This window comes from Pinus tabuliformis, chromosome 3_1 (genome assembly GCF_031772625.1).
Source record: "Pinus tabuliformis cultivar Carrire ecotype Pingquan chromosome 3_1, CPIR1, whole genome shotgun sequence".
NCBI classification, from domain to species: Eukaryota; Viridiplantae; Streptophyta; class Pinopsida; order Pinales; family Pinaceae; genus Pinus; species Pinus tabuliformis.
In genome coordinates this window covers 170,021,252-170,041,924 of record NC_142301.1, presented here as the reverse complement: position 1 = coordinate 170,041,924, position 20,673 = coordinate 170,021,252, and the positions used below count along the sequence as shown (strand labels likewise).

The window sequence follows — 20,673 nt, the reverse complement described above, 5'->3', positions numbered from 1 at the left end:
TTTTGATGGTGTGGGGTTCTTTCAACGGAACACTGTTGTATGCCTGTCCTTTTGGTACTTTTGTAATCTTTTGAAGGGGCAGTGGCTGTTAGAGTCTGGATCACTGAAAGCCTGGAGGCTTAGCCAATGTATACTTTGCTTTCTAACTAGAAATATGAAGTATAAAGATTTGTTTTTCCTTGGAAAACAAAAACATATCTTAACCTCAAAACTAACAGATTACAAATGAGACTGCTATGCTCGCAAGAAGTATGACAAACAATACAATGCAATAACTTGAAAATGCATGGATGGAAGCTTCAATTTACAGTTTTTCACCTTTGCGGCCTCTTTATCCGCGGCCTGGGAAGGGAGGAAGACTTTTTGGGTTGACTCCCGATTAAATCGGGAGTATAAGGAAAAAATCGGGATTTTTTCCTTTGTGAAAAAGTCGCCAAAAAGTCGGGGGATTAAATCGTTTAGTTCAAAAAATCGCATTTTTAGGATTAAATCGGGATTTTTTCCAGACTTTTTCCACACTGCATTGAATAACCTAAAGGCTTTGAAATAAATGGCAAAGACACTCATGTTTGTCCACTCAAGAAGGCCCTATATGGTTTGAAGCAAGCTCTTAGGGCATGGTATGCAAGAATGGATGCATACCTTCCAAGAATCGGGTTCGTCAAAAGCAATGTTGATCCAAATCTCTATATCAAAGTTGTGGATAATGAGCTAGTCATTATTCTACTATTTGTGGATGATCTATTTATTAGAGGTGTAGAGCGAAGGATACAAGAATGCAAGAATATGTTGGCAGTGGAGTATGAGATGAAGGATTTGGGACTGATGCATTATTACCTAAGTCTGGAAGTATGAGATATATCTGGGGCAAGGAAAGTATATAATCAAGTCGTTGAATAAATTCAAGATGATGGATTCCAAGCCCATGACTACTCCCATGATCACCAATCTCAAGAAGTCGAGAAGCTCTGACTCAAGTCTCTTAGATCCTACCACCTATCGTAAGTTGGTGGGTTCTCTAATGTATCTAGTAAATACTAGACCAGATATATGTTTTGTTGTGAACATTCTTAGTAAATTTCAGTTAAACTCTAAACATCCATTGTGAGTGAATGTTTTGTCTTGTCTTAGAGAGTAGTTAAAGCCCTACAAATCCATTGCGAGTGAATACTTAACCACTTCTATATTAGTTTGGTTCGGAATCTTCCCCTTGGAAAAAGTGCCCTCCTTTCTATAACTTGTGATATCTTGTCAGTGAAATTGGGGATGTTATATGGTACATCAACATGGCTTCTTGTAGCTCCTAATACTTCATTAGAAACACCCTCCAAAAATTGCATGCATGAATCGATAGCCCAAACAAATAAGACACCAACTTTCCTTTCATCCACCATTTCCAAACCAATTTTAATCACTTTTCTTTTGTTCCAAGTTGCTAGGCATTCTTTACTCTCACTCGCAGTTATCAAAACCGTACTGGTCATTGAACCAGTAGACCCCCTGGAACGGGAACTGGTCAGAATTGTATAGAAATTGGTAAAAAAACTAGACTAAAAAACCAGTCAACCAAAAACACATAAAATATTCAAATTTTAAAGAAAAACATATATATTCATGTGCATCCATATGAATCCAAACCATTTATACACAAATAAGCAAAAGTTCTCATTTATATAGCATGTAAGGGTGCACATAACCAAAATAGCACCGAGTGCAATCCATCTCTAAATCGAAAATACATCAGCAAACAAGCTCCACATGGCCTCTAGCATCCAAAAAAAATTATGCTACAACAAATACCTACATATCATCAAAATCATTGCCTATATTGGGATCTTTGTCATCAATATCACCCTCTAAGCATTAAAATAAGATAGACAAATCTTAGCATGTAAAATCAAGATTTTGCTTGAGTGATGAGTATTTTTTTTAGTAGGCTCATGTTAGAGGACTTCATCAACCAATGCCACTAACATCAAGGTACATAGAGGGCTTGGTGCTCTTGATTAAATACTAGTTCCATACCTTCGTACATGAGAAAATCCAATGTAGCATTGCAATCCCCCAATCCTGAAATCTTGTAAAACTGTTAAGTCTACTGGATTTTGAGTGAGATCTAAAATTCTACCTTCTCCATATGAAATCCAATGAGGTCAAAACCACTCTCAAACATCCTAAGTCATTTCATGGTAATGTTAAAAATCTAAGTAAAAGGATGAAAATGAAAGATAAAGGAAAATGTCACTTTGGAACCTATTATGGGCTAGTGTCCAACTAAGACAAACATTAAAAGAAAAAAAGCAAAACATGCCCACTTGTTGCATTCTATGTGGCTTTACCGTACCGAACGAGACGAAAACGGTTCAAGTCACCAATTCAAACTGGTTTTTGCCTCAAAATGGTCACATTGGTCTGAACTGACCGGTCCAATTCGGTCCTTATAACATTGCTCTCACTCCATAATACACGAGGTAAGCCTAGTAACTCATAGGGATTGCTCCTTTGGCTAGGGTTTCATTTTCCTTTGTCTAAATTGCAGAAGAGAGTTGGTGAGGTTGTAGTGGCCAACCTCTTAGCTACACAAGACTACATCGAAGTGCTTGGAACTTTTACACTTTGTGGATGATAGATTTTGTGGTAACAGGTGGCTCTATCAGGAGTCAGTTTTGGAGTGCCCTAGAGCATGTATTGAATGTATGCTTATTTTTCTGCTTGAAATAGGATATATACCATTTTTTACTTGGATAAAAATATAGAATTGTTAACAATATTGATAAAAATCATATAATAGATTATCAAATATGGTTATATTCTATTCAATTACAACAAATAAGTGCAATATAATAAGATATCCATGCAAGTTTTAGCCTGCAAGTTCCAGCACCTAAGCCTTACATCTTTGTTGCAATCCCTTCTTTACATTTGGTTTTGTCTTGCGATACTCCTAAAAGCCTACTGACTATCAAATAATCCAAGATAATGATAACCCTTTATAAAAATATGCAATATAGCAGTGTTCCACTGGGACGCGTCCCCCAGGGTCAAGTGCACGCACCCCTCGCACCCGGGACAGGGAGTCTCTTGGGGATGCATTTTCCCCACGCACCCTTTTTGTGAGTCTCGGGGAGACACAAGGGGGTGCGTTTCCCCAGTGTGGGAGTCTAGACTCCCCAAAAAGGGTGCGTCTGGGCGTATCCCTTAAAAAAGGGTGCTTCTGGGCACCCCCCTTTAAATTTGTCTAATAAGACCCAAATTAAAAAATCAAAAATCAAAACAATTAAAAAAATTTCAAATTAAAAATAAATAGAACAAAAAAATATTAAATAACTAAAAGTCTAAAACTTAGGTGAATAAAATGAGAGTTAAAACTTGAATAGAACACTCATTTTCATTTAGTGTTCAAACTTTGAAAATATACTAGTATGTTTTGCTTTCAATTTAGAATCTAGAATGCTGAATGATGAATTTAAGTTTTAAATCAATGTAGATTGTAGAATGATGAATCATTGAATGATGAATGATATGGATCAATGTATTTGAATATTTCATTATTGATTTTTTTGTATCGAATCTCATGGTATGTATGAATAATTCAATAATGAGACTTGAGTATGTCATATGAATGATGTATGTATCAAAATGAATGATGAGGATGGATCAATGATTCAATTGTCTATTGAATATTTTTATGCTTTCATTATTGAACAGTGAACAACGAATATGAACTTGAATTTTATATATATATATATATATATATATATATATATATATATATATACCTCGACGTCTCCCCACACCCCCGAAATTTCCTTAAAATTTGAGGGTGTTCCCACACGTCCCCCCTTGCGTCTACCCGCACCGGAGTCTTGGTGGAACATTGCAATATAGTGACAACAAAAGGAGAATGAAGCTTACAATTCACTGATGTATAAATTTCCATACAAATGGCTGGTATCACATTTATCTACGAATTCAAGTCATGTTTTGTTGGTAGATATAAAGATAATTGTTTCCAATGAATAACCGTACATGAAACATTTACAACCTTGTCATATTTTACAAACTATTTAGACATGACTGTTTATTGTTGTAACTATTTAAAGTCTCTCAAGATTGTGCTCAGACTTGAGTGGAACATTGATTTCCGTACTAAAGACCTAAAAAGGCATGTTTGGATGTCCCTCACCAACACAGTACAAGTGCGCATCCAAAGCCAATAGATCAGTTCAACAATAGAAAGGGCATGCAAACATCAAGCCCACCATGGTCAAGTTGTAAATTAAGTGAGCTTTCTTCACAAAGGCGCAGGTTCAATCACCCAAGAATAAGGTGTCATATAAATGCAACCAGTGATATGCTATCTTGTGAGGTGCAAGTCCTGAGTGATTTTGACAGAATAGATACCCCTCCCCAGCATCTAAGCCAAACGTAGAACCGGCTTCCTCACAATGGGGCATTTACCAATCAAGAAAGCAAGCAAAAGGAAGACTATATATCACCACTAACAAGTTCTAGCTAAATAATTTAGGTGTAAAACAACAACATTGTTTTTTTCATGCTCGACACAAATTTTTAATAAGCATCATCACTTTTATCAGAAAGAGAATTACTGTATGCATACTTCATCAATTTATCAGAGAGAAATACTATTTACTAAATGCGTACTTGCCACCATGCAGGTCCTGGCATCGTAAAGCGGAAGAAGTTTCGAGCACTGCAAACAATTGAACGTGTTTTGCCAGGTAACATTGGTGTATTAAAAGAACAAATCCAAATTTCCCATGTTTGCTCACCCAACAGAGGAAGCTTGACAGGTAGCTCTATCCTGTCATCCCATCATCAACAAAAAGATCGTTGGTATCATCTCAAATAAAATCAACTAGAAAATATTGCATTATAATGAAATGTATCGTGTTTATGATAGTGGAAAAATCCTTCAAATACCAAATTCTACATCAATTCAGTTCAAAAATGAGGAACGGATACATTCAGGGCCTCAGGGGAATCAAACACAAATTGCTAATATTTTTCAAAGACACAGATTTCTTGTCTTGATGCTCTCTCTTGTGAATATCTACTGACAAGTTATAACAAAGGAATAAAGGAGACTGCTTTTAAATTTCATATAAAAGAGAAAATTACCAAATTTCAATTTTCATATGCTACTGGACCTGAAATTTTACACAAATGACTGCTCTTTTCAGAGCCAAAAAGGATTTACGGAAACTCCATTGCACAATGAATAAAATGTCAATAAAAGTATTGTAATATAAAAAATAAGACAAATATATTCAAGAAATTATTTCAAATTCAGTGTCCTTGAGTATGACTAATCTGAATTCCACAAAAGTAGAATCTAGGCTAAATTCAAGCAAGCACACATAATTGAAACTCAAAATTTAGAGGGAATAATACCAATTTCAGTAAGAAATCTGCAATATAACTTCTTCCACCTTTCGGGGATCAGAAAACTCTATGCTTCCTGTTTTCCATATGTCTTAAATCTTAAAATGTAAAATATTTTCATGTGCCTATACAAGGAAGAACCAAATAGATATTGAAGGGAAACCCAAAGGCTATGAAGAGAAGGTCGAACAGTTCAAAAGAAGAAACCCAATAACCAAGAAAAGAGAACCCTGTCACACATAATAATAAATCAAAGAGACGGCTAGAAAGCATATATATAAATTTGTTCAAATTACATCATACATGGGAATATTCATACGAGCTGGTGACTGGAACTCCTTACAACAGAATTTGGCACTAGCTTGTCGACAAGGTTGTAGTAAAGTTGATTTATTAAAGTTTAATATCATCATTCAAGTATTTTATTTTACAAAAGGGGTAGCAGGTGTGGGGAGGTCATCCATGATCCCAGCGGAAAAAAGGAATTAGTATGCTTGGGGATTGGGAAAAGAAACCAACAATGATGCAAAAGCAATAGCAGTATATCAATGCTTTATTGCTGTAAAGTGAAAGGAGTATGACAAGTGATGGTGGTTGGGAATTCAACAATAAATTTAAGGTCACTATACCACCAAATCTCTCTTCAAAACTTCAGACTCACCTAGAGGATCATCACTTTGATACAATACTTCAAGTAGGTATATGTTGATTTGGGGTAGCATCGGATGTGCTCTAGCCATGAAAATTGGTGGAGAGACTAAAGCACATGAGATCTCCAAAACCCAGAAATGGTTTGGGCAGATTCTAACCAGTTTATGAGATATTAAAATAATTATTATTTTTAATGGAGTTCCTAAGTCTAAACCTAGGAAAAATAAAATATTAATGTGTATTAATATAAAATTGGGTTAGAAGGTTCCAAAAGTCATGGATCAAGCCAAATCTAATCTTAGTCGTTGATTAGAGATTTAATCTCGGCCGTTGAAGGACCAACAGGAAAAGTATAAGAAGAGGCTTGAGGGTTAGTTGGAGAACATATTGAGGGAGACTAGTCACTTCAATTTTTGGAGCGGGGTTAGCTAAGAAATTCGAACTAGTGGTCTGGCGAGCAGCAGGAGATAGCGGGTATGGAACAGAGAGTCAGGAACAGCACGAGAGGACCAGTGCAGAGGTTAGAGAGGCAGACGCAGAGGCAACATAACTGCGCAGTCACTAGAGGACCTGTGTGGGTGACGCAGAGAGGCCCAGTACCAACGCAAAGAGGTAGGAGCTGGCGCAAAGAGTCTGGGAGCTGCGCAGAGGCCAGCAAGCCTGATGTTGAGACTGGGAGAAGTGCTGGAGAATTTTTCTTTGTTGGGTAAGCCAGCTTGGCACCCAATTGTACTGAAGAATTGTTGAATAATAAAAATCCTCCTCTGCTGCACCGGTTTTCCTGCATTGGGTTTTTCCGGGGACAATTGTCCAAAATATCTATGTTGATGTGTCTAACTCTTGTGCATGTATTTGTTTCTGTATTATGGTGTGATATCTGCAACATAATTTTTTTTTTGTTTACTGAAGGGTTTTCATAAATAACTTATTGGGAAATAAGTAGGTAAAGTAAATCGGTTGCTGCAGTGATAGAATTTTCACATGTTATCAGAGGAATTAATCAAAGACAGGAAGGGTAAATCAATTACGGGTCGAGACCATGATGCAGAGGCATCTGCGTTAGGAGATTCACACAAATTTTCAGAAAATTGCACAAGAGAAAGTAATTTCGATTTCTCTATGTTGGCTTCCACGCTGGAAGAAGAAGTGGCTTGTGTGACTAGCTCTGCATCATCAGAGGTATGGTATATAGACAGTGGAGCCTCTTGGCATATGACAAGAATCCGGGAATGTTTCTCAAATTATCAGGAGGAAAGGATGAATTTTCAAATCACCATGGGGAATAAGGCAAGTGTACTCCAGTAAGGAAGGGTACCATAGTTTTTCAAACAGAAACAGGAGAGTGGCTTCGTGCTACCAATGTGTTGAATGTACCAGGATTGGGGATGAACTTACTTTCCGTGTCTCAAATTCAAGGCAAAGGCTATGACGTGTTCTTCACCAAGGAGAAAGTATACGTCAAACACCCGAGTTGGAAAAAGAAAGCGCAGATTGGGATCAGAAGTAAAAGGTTGTACAGACTACAACTAGAATCACCAATGGCACAAATAGGCAGTCATGGAGACAAGGATTTGAACAAACTATGGCACAGAAGAATGAGACATTTGCACCATGGGGCTCTGAGAATTCTCAAGAACACTGTAACAGGAGTTTCGGATCTTAGTACAGAACAAGATGATGTATGCGAAGGATGTACTTTGGGAAAGTATGCCAAAGAAACATTTCCTAGAAGTAAAAACAGGACCAAGAGTATACTAGGATTGATACACTCAGATATCTGCGGACCTATGTCCACTAAAGCTCTTAGTGGTGTCGAGTACTTCGTTACCTTCATTGATGACCACTAAAGGAAAACTTGGATTTATTTTCTGAAAACCAAGGATGAGGTTTTTTGTCTATTCAAAGAGTTCAAGGCTCTAGTGGAGAACCTGACTAGGAAGAAAATAAAAGTTTTGCGCTTAGATAATGGTGGAGAGTATGTCGATAAGGACTTCACTGATTTTTGCGCTAAGGAGGGCATCAAAAGAGAGTGAACAACTCCTTACAATTCGAAACATAATGGAATAGCAGAAAGGAAGAACAGGACTATCGTAGAAACAACTAAGGCCATGATGTATGATCAGGATATGCCAAAGTTCTTGTGGGCAGAAGCATACAACACGAGGATAACAAGAGGAGGAGGAACTAATAGAAGCACCTACTGGCGGAGGAAGGATGAGCAGGGAACTTCGTCAGATTCTACGAGAGGTAGAGGATTTCATCGGTGCACCAAGGAACAATAAGAGGGATTGAAAACAACCAGATAGATATAAGGCATTAGTAGCTCAGGATGGGGAGCCTACCAGTTTTCAGGAAGTTGCTCAACATCAGGTTTGGTTGAATGCGATGGTAGAGGAGTACAACTCCATAATGGTGAACGATGTCTAGAAGGTAGTGCTAAGGCCTCAAGACAGATCAGTGGTAGGTTCGAGATGGATCTACAAGATTAAATACGCTGCAGACGGCAGTGTGGAAAAATACAAAGCCAGATTTGTGGCGAAGGGGTATGATTAGAAGGAAGGAATTGCCTACGAAGAGACCTTCGCCCCAGTAGCGACGTATACATCTATTAGAACCATGATATCTCTTGTAGCACAGATGGGATGGGAGATTCATCAGATGGATGTCAAAACGACATTTTTGAATGGGGTGATAGAAGAAGAGGTATACATTGAATAGCCAGAAGGCTTTGAGACGCATGAGAAGAAGTCTCATGTATGTAGATTGAAGAAAGCCTTGTATGGGTTGAAACAGGCACCTAGAGCATGGAATGGTCAAATTGATGGCTACTTGCAGAAGATTGGATTTGTCAAGAGTGACGTAGATCCAAATCTCTACTATCTGATTGTAGAGAATGAGCCTCTAATCCTAGTATTATATGTGGATGATCTCTTCCTGATAGGATCATCCAAGCTCATCGGGGACTGCAAAAAGAATCTAGCCACAAAATTTGACATGAAAGATTTGGGACAAATGCATTATTTCCTGGGGTTGGAAGTTTGGCAGCAAAAAGGGGAGATCTTTCTTGGACAAGGAAGATATGCTACAGAAATTCTAAAGAGTTTCAGGATGGAGGATTGTAGACCCATGGCTACTCCAATGATCACCAACTGGAAGAAAATTGATGCATCAGAAGACAAGGATGTTGATCCCACCTTATACAAGCAACTCATAAGGTCCCTAATGTATCTGGTCAATACCAGGCCATACATTTGTTATGCTGTCAACACCCTCAGTCAGTTCATGGTGGAGCCGAAGAGGGCGCACTGGGCAGCAACCAAACATGTTCTCAGATATATACAGGGAATAGTCAATTATGGATTCTTGTACACCAGGAGTAAGGATATCAAATTGAGTGGATTTACTAATGCAGATTGGGCTGGAAGTTCAGTGGATCGGAAAAGTACCTCTAGGTATTGTTTCAACATTGGATCAGGAATGACTTCCTGGTGCAGTAGGAAACAGAAATCTGTAGCTCTGAGCTCAGCTGAGGCAGAATATATGGCTGCAAGCACAACTTTGTGCGAAGCCATATGGCTTAGAAAACTGTTTGTGAACCTATTCAGAAGAAAGATGGAGGCGACCAAAATCATGTGTGATAATCAAAGTTGCATCAAGCTCTCTGAGAATCCAGTGTTTCACAATCGGTCAAAGCATATTGATATCCGATGTCACTTTGTCAGAGACTTTGTCCAACGAGGAGCTGTACAATTGAGCTACACTCCTACAGGAGAACAGGTGGCAGACATCCTCACCAAGGCCCTTGGAAGAACCAAGTTTGATTATTTCAGGGAAAAGATGGGGATGATAAAGAATTCATTTCAGTAGCAAAAATGGGGGAGATATTGCAATGCAGACACAGTGTTGGGAAGAAGGACCAACAAAAACACAAATGCAAAGGGAGTTGCAGTGCAGATGCAGTGATGGGAGAAAGGACCAACAACAACATGGATGCATCGGGAGCTACCGTACGGATGCAACAGGGGCAGAGGCAGAGCCATGGGCAGCAGTACAGAATGCAGCAGTGCAAAGGATGTTGGGCGGGGAGGCCTAGCATCAACAAAGGTACCGGTGCCATATAATCAGAGTAATGCTCAGTGTGGAGTATTACTAAAGCACAGTCCTCACTAAGAGGGAGTGTTGATTTGGGGTAGCATCGGATGTGCTCTAGCCATGAAAATTGGTGGAGAGGCTAAAGCACATGAGATCTTCAAGACCCAGAAATGGTTTGGGCAAATTCTAACTAGCTTGGGAGATATTAAATAATTAATATTTTTAATGGAGTTCCTAAGTCTAAACTTGGAAAAAATAAAATATTAATGGGTATTAATATAAAACTGGATTAGAAGGTTCCAAAAGTCATGGATCAATCCAAATCTAATCTTAATCGTTGATTAAAGATTTAATCTCAGTTGTTGAAGGACCAACAGGAAAATTATAAGAAGAGGCTTGAGGGTCAGTTGGAGAACATACTGAGGGAGACCAATCAATTCGATTTCTAGAGTGGGGTTAGCTAAGAAATTTGAACTAGTGGTTTGGCGAGCAGCAGGAGGTAGCGGGTATAGAACAAATAGTCAAGAACAACACCAGAGGACCAATGCAGAGGTTGGAGAGGCAGACACAGAGGCAGCAGAACTGCGTAGTCACTAGAGGGCTTGCATGGGTGACGCAGAGAGGCCCAGTACTGACGCAAAGAGGCAGGAGCTGATGCAGAGGGTCTGGGAGTTGTGTAGAGGCCAGCAAGCTTGACGCTGAGACTGGGAGAAGTGTAGGAGAATTTTTCTTTGTTGGGTAAGCTAGTTTGGCACCCAGTTGTACTAAAGAATTGCTAAATAATAAAAATCCTCCTCTGCTACATCGGTTTTCCCGCATTGGGTTTTTTCTGGGACAATTGTCCAAAATATCTGTGTTGATGTGTCTGATTCTTGTGCATGTATTTGTTTCTGTATTATGGTGTTATATCTGCAGCAAAATTTATTTTAGTGTTTACTGAAGGGTTTTCGTAAATAACTTATCGGGAAATAAGTAGGTAAAATAAATCAGTGGCTACAACGATAGAATTTTCACAGTATATTTCTTCCAAGTTTTGCAAAAGAAAAATTGGGAGGCCGATGCACAAGGCAACCATGGAGCTAGGTTCAATTAGGGTTATATGAGGTAAATGTGGGGGTCCTCCCATGAAATGGAAGAACATTATCATAGATATGACATATTACAACATCTTACCTGTCATGCAATCATGAATGAACGATGAGCTAAGTTCAATGTGATGGGTGACTTGAGGTATGCATGTGAGTTTAATGGGAATGTCTTTGAGGTCTAGTTAAAGACTATTATCACTGCCTCTACTCTCAACTCTAGCAACAAATGAATGTTGGAAGCACGTTGGGCTCTTTGGTTGGGAGCAACATTGGCACACTACCATTGTGAAAACAAACGATGTGTTTTCTGCAAGATTAAGAAGGTATAGAATGGGATGATTGTTGAAGCACAATACAATGTGATGAACTCCACAATCCACTAGAATCATTGACATGAAGAACTCGGCAAGAAGCTAAAGGTAAAAAATAGGGTCAAGGACCAATGTGCAATAGAAATAGCAATGCATCTCCTAGAATTCAAGGAAATGGAGGAGGTTAGTGCATTCATGCAAATTTACCACCAAAAATATCTAAAGCTAGCATCTCAAATGGGTTATCTACAACATTTGCTTAGAAGTATTTTGGCTTACCTCAACCTCCCTCAAGAGGTTGTCTCACATCCTCACCCACTAACCAAGTCACCTAACATGATGACACGGGACGCAGAGGACATGGAAATACAAGTGTCTAATACAAGACATGACAACCTCGTGTTAACCCCAATAATATTTCTTGCTACTTAAGGGTCAAGATCCAATGAGACTCGATCACACTATTTTATTACTAGATGCTTCATGGCATAACCATCGATCAAAAGACCTTTCATATTCAGTTTCGTCAATTCTGGGAAACTGTTATGTTGGGAAATTATGCTTTTTTTTATATTCGAACCATTAAGGGTTGACACATCAAACTTGACTACATTTTCTTGATCCTGGAGAAAAAGTTAGTCCAATGGGACCATTTTCACTCAAATCTGAATGGCACATTTTATTTTACTATTTCCCTTTTTTTTTTACTAATTATGGGTCTGTTGTCACACAGAATGTCTAAGCACCGCGACAACGACTCAAATCGGAGGCTATCACATTAATCCCCAATCACTCCGTTTGAGTTGTCTCCCAATAACAGACTAAAGGAGGTAGACCCTATAGGAATGGAATGAATGAAAACTAGTTGGGAACCAACCAGTTCAGGAGACACAGCTAAACAACCAATACTTGTTTAGATTGCGCAAGATTTTGAAGCGTTCGATTTGATTAGAGGAAAGTGATACCAATGCCTTGTGGAGTCAACTATCTTGCGAAGGAAATGAAGTCCAAGTAATGGATAGAAAACCACTGTTGAATGACTCGACTGTCTTATATGCAAATGCAAAACTTAAAGCTATGTGAAATGCAGAGAATTAGTTAATTTTAGTTAAATGAGAGCCTAAAATTATTTCTGAAATATGTCTTAAATGTTATTTAACTTAAAGCTCAGAAAAAAAGGTCTCAATGTGAGAAAACAATACTTATATCAATAATGTGAAATATGAAGTCTGCACCAATAATTACTGAAATATACAACAGGACTGAAATGTATAACGTTAGAAATAAAATACTTAATATTCAGAAATCCATTTACATGAAGTACCCAATCAAAGATCATTGGATGCATAAGTGAAACTAAGTTAATCTTTCTTGAATGAGCATGTGAAAACAAATGTACTTCAGAAATAAATCTAAGTACTTAAACTTAGATTACATCAATGAAATATCAGTCTAGTAGTCTGCTCTTAAATCAAATGTTAATGCCAGCAATATATTCTAAAACAACAGTCTTATAACCATGCAATATTCAGATTTTTCTATGTATAACAGCAAGAACTTCACATGACAAACTAATAACTAACAATTCAGAAAATTTATGAGTTTAACTATTTATGATCTACCTATGCATTTGATCTAAAAACTTAGAAATAAACTACTGAAAAACAAAGAAATAATATTCAGAAATTTTGTCAATTAGCATGCAAAAAGTTACTAAAAATAACTTCTATTTTTGCAATGTACAACAGTAAAAGATGTAAATTAATATTTGCTACTAAACTTGAGCTAATTGAAAAGTCTTGCTTTCAAAATGAAATGAGGAGAGGTTTAGAGGATGTGCACCAGTCAGCCCTTAGGGGCTTGAAGCTACTTGGAGATATGCTACCCAAATCACTGAAAATTCTCCAATGCAAATGACAAACTCATAATTTTTTGGAGAAAAAATTGTTAAAATTTTTGGGAATTTTTAGGAAAAATTTAGTGAGAAAATTATGGTGAAGAAAGCTGCAAAGCTGAGAGGCCTAAGGGTAGAACGATAGAGGCTGACGATAAGGCTGGAGATTGCCAGCACTCAGCCTCAAGGCCCTAAAAAATTTGATTTGCCCACGATCTCCTTGAAATGTCTCTTCAACCTGCAAACAAAATGGAAATACCCTCCGGGACCTAGAGCTAGGAAGAATCCACAAAAAATCACCTACAATCTTCAGATTTGTCCCTGCACAAATGAAAGATAGAAAACCCCAACATGTATATACAAAAATATGAAATACCCAAAACCCCAATGAATTAGAAATTTGATATTTACAAATCTACAATAATATTCTACAGATCTAGCAAATCTATAGATCAAAGCCCTCTATTAGCCAAATTTAAACAAATTTTGCACAAATTTAGAAATAAATTTGAAATTTTAAAGAGGCACAAGCCCAAGAAAAACCCTGCAAATAAAATGTTTTGTAAGATGACTTCAGAAATTAAAAACAATGGGCTCTTTAGATTCTGTAATCTGAGAGTCGGTTAATACAGCTAAGGATTTCCCCAAACGCTCAAATCCTAAATGATAACTTCTACACACTTAAATTTGATTGTTAGAATAATAGAGATTCATAATAATCATAAAACCATCAAGAAATAGAGATACCTGCTACTTCTATCAAATCAAAATGACATTTTAAAAAACCCAGAAATCTGTGCAAGATACCTATGCACAAATCAATCCTCAAAAGCTATTAACCAGCAAATGCAAATAAAAGCAGTAGAGTATTAAGAACAATATTACCACATAAATCTGAAAGAGGAACACCACGGTCTGAAACCCCAAATTCTTTGCATTTTATTAACCAAAAAAAGTTACAAGAGCTTTCTTAGAGCAAGTACACAATTCAGAAATTGAATCCAAATAATGGAGGGAGGCCTCTAATTTATAGAAAAATTCTCCAACAACTAGTTGGATTGATCCCCGTCAAAGTAATCTCAACCTTTGATGAAGATCAAATGACCTTTCAATTATCATCGTTGAAATAAAGTTACTTTTTGAGGAAATTAGAATTTCACTTTTAATTTTCTTTTAATCAACTCAAAATGATTATTTTGAGTTAATTGCCGCAAAAAGTTGACATTGACTTAACTACTATGGCCCAAGAGTTCAAAATATTTTAAAATTTTCAATATTCCCTTGGCCTGAGACCTCTAAAAATTAAAAACTTTAAAACCCACGAATTTTAAATGTTGGAGAATATAATTTTTTTTAGGACCTAAATTAATTAAATTTCTCGCTTTAGCATTTTAATTTACTTTAGCTAGAAATCTTAATTAATCGTCACATGAGAGGATTATTAATTTTTCCAACCCTCTAATATTTAGCCATGGTGTCTAACTATGAGGGGCTATGCACTAAATATTTTTTACATGAACTATTACACTTCTAACCCATGAAGGGGGAACACCCGTTCATTATAGACCCTCAACATTTACCCATTTCTGCGACACAAAATATGATCTAGTAGACTAAGTGACTTGTAATAAAGTAATCTAACCAAATAGTTAGAATTATTCCCAAATCACTTTTACAAAGACTCAAAAAATAATGCTAGGACTCATTTAAAACCCTGACGACAAAATCCACCCTAGCTTTGGGGTGAGGGTGGAGGGAAAAACTTTGCCAATCATCCGTGTTTAGAAACACACATGAATCGGTAAGACTAAAAACCTCATAGGATAGAAATCATCACCAGGAAAATAAATTTACCTAGGTTGTTACATACATTTGTCTTACTAGGATCATTTACATTACAAAATGCAGAATGGGTTTACAAAACTCCAGTGTACATATAGCTGATAATGATGAATCTGTGGATTATCTGAGTGCTTGGACATGGTGGAAATCCATGCGCGAAAAAATGTACAGCTATGGGGTAGTTGACATGGAGTAGTCAACAGGGCCAACATGTGATTTGGCCAAAATTTGTGCTTTTGTGGTTTTTGCTTTTTCTGGAAGACTTCCTTTCTTTCGGGCATGTTTATAATTAGTAACTTCATGTATTTGGAAGGTGCAAGCATTGGTTTTGGTTCTGTTGCTGCACAAACTAGCAAGCCTCGTTAATAAGCTAAAGCTAGAGGGCACAACAACAATTTGGGACAAAGGCCCACTGTCACCATAGCCTATGTCCCCTTCTCTTCTCGGATTTTTACCGACAGGAGGAGTCCCAGTAACCCTCACCTTTGATTAATGTGTCTGTGCTAGGGTTTGAAGTGAGGCAAGGATGGCTCATTCAATGGAAAGGCTCAATTGAGGTGCGAGCTTTGGGAGAAATTGGAATGGCTTTCCACAAAAAACCCCTTGGGAGGACTATATTAGACCTAGGGTTGGTGTATGTGATGGAATAGGAGTTCATCCAAGGTCAATATAGTCAAGAGAAAAGGTTTTGAACGATATGCTTCTAAGTTGCAAACCTTCAAGAAATCCCCAAGTCAAAGTAGCTTTAAGGGTTCCCACTTGGTACGATGGCTAGGGCATCAGTTATATTGAAATTCAACTGTGAGAATTGCATGAAATTTGGAGGCGAGCTAGAGGAAACACCAGCGCCGGAGCTTGTCCAATTGGTTTTACAAGAGCTCACTCCAAATGGATTTCGTACCAAGCCCTAGAGAGGCTACCTATCTTTGAAGGGACAAAGAAATAGGAGGAGATAAGGTGAGGAAAAGTGATTTTTCGATGAGGATATGATCACCAAGGATCCCAAACCCAGTGCCTTATCAATTGGGAGAAATGGAGTCAAGAATTACTTTGATTTAAGAATTTCGCTCTATCAAGGAGACCTATGCAGCTTCGCTAGCCCTAAAGAGGCAGCGACACAGCTACAATAGATATTTATACTTCGTTGACAAAGATTGATGGAGTTTCAAGGTTGCAATATGCAAAACAAGCCTCTAGGAACATTCATTCACCATTGTCTATGAGTAATGCATGCAATACATTCAATAATCCTAGTGTTCTCATAAATTCGCATTAAATTAGGGCACATTCAAGACCATGACATGATATTCCATACATTAGACATGTAACATTGTAAAATATAGCATCAAAAGGCACTTACAAGACAATGAGAGTATATCCATCCATCAACATTGCAAAGAGAAGCTCCAAGACAAGATAGCAAAATTTTCCATACATCAAAATGCATCCAAACATCCAATTTCGTCCAACAATTGCAGGTCCGAATTTTTTTAAAAGAGATCAAAAGTCAAGTGATGATGCCTAACACAAATGAGGTCTCTTATATTTATGAGGCTCCTCAAGTTCGAATTGGTCTAATTTGGCCTAATTAAGCCCCTAATAATATTTTAATGTGCAAATAACATCTCTTTTGGTGACAAGCCCACCAAATAGCTCAATAAGTGAAAAATAAGCCATCCAAAGCTAGCCGAAATGATAGAATAATGGTCAAGAGGGTCGTTGGAAGGCCTGAATGAGTCCTCAAAGTGCCATGATGAAGAGGAGGGCTCCAAAAATGATGATCAAGGGGGTGGCCCCTTGATTTCCAAGAAAAACATCTTATGGTGCTCCTAAGTGGTTGTGGGGCACAATCAGTGGTCTCATGGGTATCCAATGGCTCAATAACAAGTCGATGTTGTTGATTTTGGGTAGCATCGAATGTGCTCTAGCTCCGAAATTTTGTGGAGGGGCTAGAATTCATAAGATCTCCAAGACCCAGAAATCGTTTGGAGAAATTCCACCCGGATTGTGAGTTATTAAAATAATTAATATTTTTAATGGGATTCCTAAGTCTAAACTTAGGAAAATAAAAATATCAATGAGTATTAATAAAAATATCGGTGAGAAGCTTCTGAGAGACGAGGATCAAGTCTATTTTAATCTTAGCCGTTGATTAGGGAGTTAATCTCGGTTGTTGATTCATCAACAGGAAATTATAAGAGGAGGCTTGAGGGTCAGTTGGAGATACACCAGGTTGATCAGTCAGTTTGATTTTTCTGAGGCGAGGTTTGCTGGAAAAGTTAAACAGGTGATCTGAGTTGCAGCAGAGGGGCAGGGATAGTTGGGGGTGGAGGATCTTCTTCAGAACCCCTAATACTCAGTAGAGAGTGTTAGCGCTTGGATTTGGCCTCAGGCTGAAAAAGACAAAATCCAAGGCAACATCAAACCACTTAGCCTCGTAGCTAGCCCTACGGGGACAGGAGAGGGCTCTCTCCGGGTCTATCTCGGCAAAAGGTCTTCAAATGACTGAGATGACCAATAAAGAACACTGATTTTAGGCTAGTAAACTGATAGGGAAAGTTTGATTTTAAATTTTTAGGGTTTTGTTGGAAAGCTGAGCACGGCAATTTTGGGTGCGGGGATGAGACACAATTTTTGCAGAGGTCTTTTTGGGGCAAGGTAGGAGATTGTCTTGATGCCTTTGAAATAAGTGAATGCATAGATATGACCGGTGAGGAGTTAAGGAGAGCAAGAAACCATCGAGAGTTCTCCTTAAACAGATGAAAACATAGATATTAAGCAAACTTAAAGGCAGAGCATAGAAACCATGAATTCTACCTTAACACTTCATTTACTTAATTTGCAGAAAAGAAGAGTGGGAAAATGATACACATAACAAACTTACAAGTACATGAGAGAAACACACCATCAACACAAATCACCACAAGAATCCCAAATAGTGCTGCAAAACCCTAGTCTTTCCTTTGCCAAAATTGCAGAGATACAAAGAGTAATACAATCTAAGCTTATCCCTCAAGAGTCCAACCATGAAAATGACTAAGAAAGTACATAATATAGGCAAGCTAACACATTTCCTTGCCTCTAGGGGTCGAAGCTCATCATTCTAGGAGCTGTTTCAACCAATTCTAAACTGAGCACTACAATCTAGGCAATCAAAACAACTTGCCTCTATAAGCTAGGAAACCAATTCATTCATTAATTTTTTGCCATTTTATGAATGAATCTTCTAGAATAGGTAAAAAAGTGTCATGTCAACATGAAATTACATCAATTACATCAAAGAGGATGAAAAATCCCACCAAAAAGTCAAAACTAGTCAATGCTGCGTTTTCCTGAGCTGAAGGTGCAAAACTGGCAAATTTTCCCAACGCGTAGCGCGCCTTTCAGGCCACTTTTGAGGCACTTCCCGGCATCCAAATGAGGCACAACCGCACAAGTGCGCTTGTTGGAAAGGTCTGGATGTCTACTCTCCAGTCCAAGTGGAATTTCTCAATTTGGTGGCCATTTGCCCCTCCAAAATTGCAATCTCCCAAGACTGCTTCCTGTGTGTCCAAAAAGTGGCAGAAGGTCATTTTTTGTTTGTTTTTTGACCTTTTGGGGGCTCAAATCTCCATGAAATTTCTTGGCAGTGGCTGAGCAAGTGTAATTTGTCATGACAAATCCAAAAATGCTGAGTTTTTGTGAAATGGACCTCCCCAACTTAAGGGTAGCGCGCGGCGCGCTACGCGTTGAGCCAAAACCCTGATGTGTAGCGCGCCTGAGCCCTACGCGTAGCGCGACTTTCAGATGCTTTTTGGAGGCCTTCCCGGTGTCCAAATTGGGCGCATGATAGCTCGTTGGAAAGGTCTTTGAGTCTACTTTCCAACACAACTGGAATTTTTCAATTTGGAGTTCATTTGCCCTGTCAAAAATCAAATCTCCCAAGACTGGTCAAAATGTACCAAATGAGGCTGCCTCAAGGCAGAGTGCTGTTGTAGTCAACTTTTGAATGCCTTCCTCAACTCCAAATTGAGCTCATGATAGCTCATTGGAAAGCTATTTGTGTCTAGTTATTATTTGACTCATCAAGAAAGTCATTTGGCCAACCAAACTAGGAGAAAACCAGATTTTCCCAAGGTCACTTCAGAGGTGCATCAATTCTCCCGAGGCGATTGTATTTTTGACATTTCTCTAAAACCATGACACCTGTGTAAAAAGTGAGGGAGATTTTTCTTCTTTGGCATGTTGTGGACAAAAACCTCTCTCAGTTTTCCAAAATTCATTTTTGATTGCTCTGAAACATCTTTTGAGTGAAACTTATCCTGATGTGTGAAACAAGGAATTTTGTGGAAATGATGCGAAATGAAGGGGATAAGGGGCTTCTAAATTCTTGGGGAAATTTTTGGAAGTAGGGAGGGATGTTAGGAAGCAGGGGAAAGTGGAATCTCAGAGATCGAGCGAGGGGAAGGGGTCCAAACGGGCAAAACACAGGCCCAACCTAGAAAATTGCCAAGTTGTAGCAAGAAACTAGGGTTTGTGCGAAAATGAGGAATTTGGGGGATCTCAGTGATGGGAAGCATTTGATAAGGTACATGAAGGATAGGGGAAGGTGTATGAACATCTGGATACAAGTTTTGCTAATGATTTGACCATCCAAGAGAGATTGCCTTAAAAACCCTAGGAGAGGGAAATGAACTTACCTAGGCGCAACTGAAGCATGAACAAGATGTAAAATGACTCATTAGACACTGACATGATGAGGACAACCCTATGAATGATGATAGACTCAGCTGAATGATGACATGGACCGACATTTGGACAACTTCAGAAGGAGTGAAAGCAAACCCTAGACCTAATGCCTAGTGACCAAATTTTGCTTGAAGACTCTTTGAAATGACAAAATTTGACCTTGACACTCTGAGACCACTTTGTAAGAGCATATTTGATCACTGGAGGAAGGCTGGAAAGACTGACACTAACAGAGAGAGCAGAGACACACCAGAGGACGCAGTGCAAACCCAAGGAGGACTGGCATTGGGCCAGGAGGGCCCACACAATGCTTGACGCAATGCCAGCACAGAGGATCAGTGACCTCCTGTAGAAGTCTGAAATCAACCGAGAAGCAGCAGGATCAGCCGAGAAGGCTGACGTTAGAGCTCCAGGAGGTAGTGAGGTCGGCGCAGAGCTGACGCATAGTCTCAGTGCTCCACGCAAGCCCACACAGTTACTGCGAAGGTGCAGCGCAGTTGTAGCCGGGGATATTCAGTTTAGTTGCCGGATCAGAGGGATTTTGCCAGGTGAAGTGAGGTAATCTCACTTAGGTTTCTACCAGTATATTTTATCTCTGTAACTGGATTGGCGTGAAGGCATCCAGAGATTGTATTCAGAACTACTACTTAGTAATAGAAAA

The 20,673-nt window shown here is 38.5% G+C and overlaps 1 protein-coding gene across 1 annotated transcript in view; it reads right to left on the bottom strand.

The window, feature by feature from the left end:
- The window catches only part of ACD1 (Pheophorbide a oxygenase family protein with Rieske 2Fe-2S domain-containing protein), a 139,530-nt gene that overhangs the window by 52,648 nt on the left and 66,209 nt on the right, over window positions 1-20,673 (bottom strand). The window contains exon 5 of the mRNA XM_089410968.1: window positions 4,666-4,825. Coding sequence (XP_089267094.1) covers window positions 4,666-4,825 — 160 coding nt within the window. The remainder of the gene's footprint in view (window positions 1-4,665; window positions 4,826-20,673) is intronic.